We start from the raw sequence: 5,051 nt of genomic DNA, 5'->3' as shown, positions 1-5,051 counted from the left end.
GGGTTTCCAGAAGACTAAGGACGAAATAAAGGTATTTTTCTATGCCTCTCTGCCTCACAACAGGATTCACGATAAGCAGCCATAAACACACAGAAACTGAAGAGTTGTGGTTATATAAGCTTCAGCCTCTTGTTTTCATCCTTTCTGAATTAGCTAATCTACAAACCCACAGTAGAGTTTATATAGCTCATTTGTGGTTTCCTGGTATGCTTGCCAACTTTTCTATGGAATGAATCTTTTAAAAGAATACAAGCTTTATTGAAGGATTTGCTCGGTTGGACAAAACAATCACCAGACTTCCAACCAGGTTGATTATTCTCCAACTCCTTAAGGATATTCTGCTTTCGTCCTTTTCCTTGGTACTTTTCCTTTCTTTTAAAACCACAGCTTCTTTAGAGGAATTAGCATCCAATGAACTTCCTGGGTTTCCTGACTCTACTCCATAATGACTGGACTTAATTCCTTAAAGAGGAATAATCCTCTACCTTCTACACTACTAAAAAATTCTGAATGCCCACTTTATCCTGTGGGCCCACATACCTGAAAATGGAATCTGGAATCTTTCCATCTAGCAAGTAGTACTACCCAATTAAAACCTCATCTATATATTAGATTGTTCCTGGATTATTTGGTTTATCACCTTTCTCAAATATGCTTAGGATGTTTAAGATGTACATTCACTACTTTCATTCTTTCTTTTTTTTTTGAGATAGGGTCTCACTGTGTTGCTCAGGCTGATTTTAAATTCCTGGCCTCAAGCCATAATCCTACCTTGGCCCCTCAAAGTGCTGGGATTACAGGCATGAGCCACTGTGCCTAGCCTTTCTTTACTTTCTTATCATCTCACATTAAATACTGTGACAGACTTCCAGCCTATTGACTGTCTCTAACCCTTCTGATACAAAGAATAAAAGTTACCTTCGTGGGTTTTTTTCTGCCTATGTAACCTTAAAATTTTGTAATGGACTCTCTGCTTGTGTTCTTCCATTAAACTCATCTCATAAGTAAATAAAGCAGTTTTGCATTCAGCAGTGTATCAGGTACCTTCATCTAGTTCTTCTTAGGCCTATTACATAGTTTTTTGTTTTGTTTTGCTTTCTGGCAACTCACATAGCTTGTTTCTATTCTTTAGATCCTAGTTGGGGTTTTAGTGGGGATAATCAACGGTGGATAATAATTTTCCACACTTTGCTGAGAATGTGGAATCAAAACTTGATTTTGAAATAGTCTATAAAACACACAAAGATAATAAATGGGTTCTGAATTTTTTCTCACAGGCACAGTATCCGTTCTCTATTTGATTTTCCTAGTCACCTTGAAGGCTGTTCGCTTGGGATTTCATTTGGAATTTCACTGGTTTATACCAACAGAATTTTTTGTACCAGGTGAGCGTTTTGGCAAAATAAAGAATTAATAAATTATAGTAATGTGGTCCTTAAGTTAATTATTGTTATATGCTTTTCTAAGACAAATAATGGTGTTTTTATGGTGAACATTTTTATTAATGCTATATAGCTAAATACAGGACTACAACTGAGATGACTTTAGGTTTCTTGCAGTTTATTGTTAACTAGGGCCCTTTGTTATTTCTGCTTGGAAGTTGAAGTGCATTTGAGTTACAATGCGATTGAAAAATCAAGAACTGATTCGTCAGACTTTTCTGAGCAGCATACCCCTAGAATTTGAGAGACTTAGAACAAGGTCAGTAATATATATAGATAACAGTGCTCATTAAAATCATTTTTCCCCTGATGGGTTTTTCTTTTTTTGAAGCATTAATGTTTTTCAGGCTAATTAAAATGGTGATTATTAAATGCTCTTATTCTCCTTCCCCTTTTTTTCTCATGGTTATAACTTCGCAATTTTTTCAGTGTCACCCAAATTTAGAATAGTTTGGGCATGATAAAAGTACCATGAAACAATGAATGAATAATGCTAAATGGAGAGACCATTAGAAAATGGAAGTGACTACTAGTATCTTGAAAACTAATAATAAGAAAATTGTACAAAATGCTGTTGTTGATTTAGAAAGATTGCTTTCTTTCCACTCTTCAATGTTGATTCAGGCAGTCTAGAATTCTATTCAGTAATACCAGTATCTGGTGTTACTTTTTTTTTTTTTGAGATACAGTCTCATTCTGTTGCCCGGGCTAGAGTGCAGTGGCGTCATCATAGCTCACTGCAACCTCAAACTCCTGGGCTCAAGTGATCCTCCTGCCTTAGCCTCCTGAGTACAGGCATGTGCCACCATGCCCAGCTAATTTTTTCTATTTTTTAGTAGAGACAGGGATCTCACTCTTGTTCAGGCTGGTCTCAAACTCCTGACCTCAAGCAATCCTCCTGCCTCGGCCTCCGAGAGTGCTAGGATTACAGGCATGAGCTACCGTGCCCAGTTTGGTATTACTTTTTGAAATCTATAATTGTAGTTATCTACTACCCCTTTTGTTTCTTTTGTTGCAACATTCCTGGGTTTTCCAGGTGCATGGAATTGGTAGTTATTGGAAGCTGCTGTTTATATTACCATGGCTACTTGTTTTCAGAACATGTTTTGACTACTTAGCTTTGATTTAACATTTCTATTAGAAGCCCACAAAGACTTAAAAGTCAGTGTAAATTCAGAATAAAGAAGTACTGGAGATTGAAAGGCATTTTTCTTTTCTCCCAAGACTGTATTTAAAATTGGACACTGATGAAAAGGCAACTTTAAGCTAGTTCTTTCATTGATTGATAAAAATAGTCAGGATATTATTTTCTAAAATTAGGGCCACTGTGATTTACATAGATAGTCTTAATAATAAAGATTGTGCTAATGCTGGGACACTAGTGATAGATATAAGGCAAAGGGAGAGGGGAGTTATTTAGAAGACAGAAAATGAAAAAATATTTAAATAGAAATTAAGTTATTTATTTCACTTTGCTTCATTTCTAAATGTTATGCAAATTATCATATGTGCCTTAAAAATATGTGCATCTAATATGTATCTCTGTCACCAGAAAAGATAATTTTCTACCCATATGTGCTTTGAATAGTTTCATTGTTCACTTTCCATTAGGAGCAGACTATGTTTTACCATTCATTGATCCTTAATAGAGTCTTCAAATACAATGGAATTCCTCCCTACTTCTTTTTTTTAGAGACAGGGTCTCTGTTGCCCAGGCTAGAGTGCAGTGGCATGATCGTAGCTCATGGCAACCTCAAATTCCTGGGCTCAAGCGATTCTCCTGGCTCAGCCTCCCCGAGTACCTGGGACTACAGGCCTGTGCCACCACACCCAGCTAATTTTTTTATTTGTTGTAGAGACAGGGTCTTGCTATGTTACCCAGGCTGTTTTTGATTTCCTGGCCTCATGCAGTCCTCCCTCCTTGGCCTCCCAAAGTGCTGGGATTACAGGTGTGAGCCACCACATTCAGCCCGTATTTTTTACATGTATACCTAGTTCCCCCATTTTTTTCTTTTTTGCTTTTGAACTTCTTATTCAAGTAGAAAACTTACATGCAAAAGTTTACAACTCCTAAATGTATAGCTTGATTAATTTTTACTATCTGAACATACCATATAGCTAGCACCCAGATCAAAAGAGAAATCACTAGCACTCCAGAAGTACCTCTCATGATCCCTACCAGTTGCTGTCTCCCTGCAAGGGTAACCACTGGTCTAACCTCTAATACCAAAGGTTAGTTTTACCTGCTTTTTGAACATAACATAAATGGAATATACAGTATGTATTCTTTTGGGTCTGGCTTCTTTCAATCAACGTTATATTGTGAGATTGATCCATATTGCTGTATTTATAATTCATTCATTCTCATTGGTATTTCATTGTGTAACTACCACAATTTATCTTTCACTATTAATGAACATTTGAGTAGTCTTCAGTCTTTGACTGTTATGTTTATTGTAGCACTCTTCATGCTTATACAAATCTTTTAGTCAACATATGGCTGCTTTCTGTTGAGTATAAGCCTAGAAGTGGAATTGCTAGGTCAAAGGGTATGCATATGTTCTGCTTTATGGATATTATCAAACAGCTTTCCAAAATGGTTGTTATACCAATTTACATTCCCACCAGCAGTGTTTGAGAGTTCTAGTTGCTCTACATCTTCACCAACACTTGTATTTTCTTTTTCTTCTAACCTTTCTGGTGGGTATGTATTGGTATTACACTGTAAGGTTTTTTTGTTTTTCCTTTTTTAATTCATTTTTTTTTGATATACAATAGTTGTACATATTTTGGGGCTACATGTGATATTTTGATACTTGTGTACAATGTGTAATGATCAAATCAGAGTAATTGGGGTATCCCTCACCTCAAACATTTATCTTTTCTTTGTGTTGGGAAGGTACATTGTGGTTTTCATTTGTGTTTACCTGATGACTAATAGAGTTAGCACCTTTTCATGTGTTCATTGGCCATTTGGATTTCCTCTTTTGTGAAGTACCTCTATAAGTCTCTTGCCCATCTTTCTATTTAGTTGTCTGTTTTTTTCTTAATGATTTATAGTTCTTTATACATTCTGGATACAAACCCTCTCTCAGATATATGTATTACAATTATGTTCTCTCCATCTGCTTACATCTTTTCTCGATATGCCTTTTCAAAGGAATAAAGTAAGCAATTTGAAAATGATCAGAAGTTTGGGGCTTATTTAAAACCACTTTGTGAAGAAATCTGTTCTTTAATTTACTATGCAGTGATCATGGTATAAATGTCTGTATTCTTTAAAAAGGCATATTTTCTACCAAAAAAAAACCCTTATACATGAATGTTCATAGCAGCATTATTCATAACAGCCAAAAAGTGGAAACAATTCAATGTCTGTCACTGATGAGTGGATAAATAAAAGGTGAGATAGCCAGGTGATGGAACATTCTTCAGCAATAGAAAAGGAATAAAGTGCTGTAGTGATGGTTGCACAACTCTGTGACTATACTTAAAACTATTTTATTGTGTACTTTAAATGGATGAAACATATGTGAACTATATCTCAATATTACTATTAAAAAGAATGTCAGAAATACTATTAAAAAGAAATTTACTCAAAAAAACAGG

At 35.5% G+C, this 5,051-nt stretch overlaps 1 protein-coding gene across 1 annotated transcript in view; it reads left to right on the top strand.

Moving 5' to 3' along the window:
- SLC38A9 (solute carrier family 38, member 9) overlaps positions 1–5,051 on the top strand; it is a 98,764-nt gene that overhangs the window by 65,847 nt on the left and 27,866 nt on the right. The window contains exon 7 of the mRNA XM_012655267.1: positions 1,278–1,385. Coding sequence (XP_012510721.1) covers positions 1,278–1,385 — 108 coding nt within the window. The remainder of the gene's footprint in view (positions 1–1,277; positions 1,386–5,051) is intronic.

Source organism: Propithecus coquereli, unplaced genomic scaffold, assembly GCF_000956105.1.
Source record: "Propithecus coquereli isolate 6110/MARCELLA unplaced genomic scaffold, Pcoq_1.0 Scaffold47, whole genome shotgun sequence".
In the NCBI taxonomy this organism is placed as follows: Eukaryota; Metazoa; Chordata; class Mammalia; order Primates; family Indriidae; genus Propithecus; species Propithecus coquereli.
The sequence above is the reverse complement of the archived record's forward strand: the minus strand, read 5'-3'. Positions and strand labels throughout refer to the sequence as shown.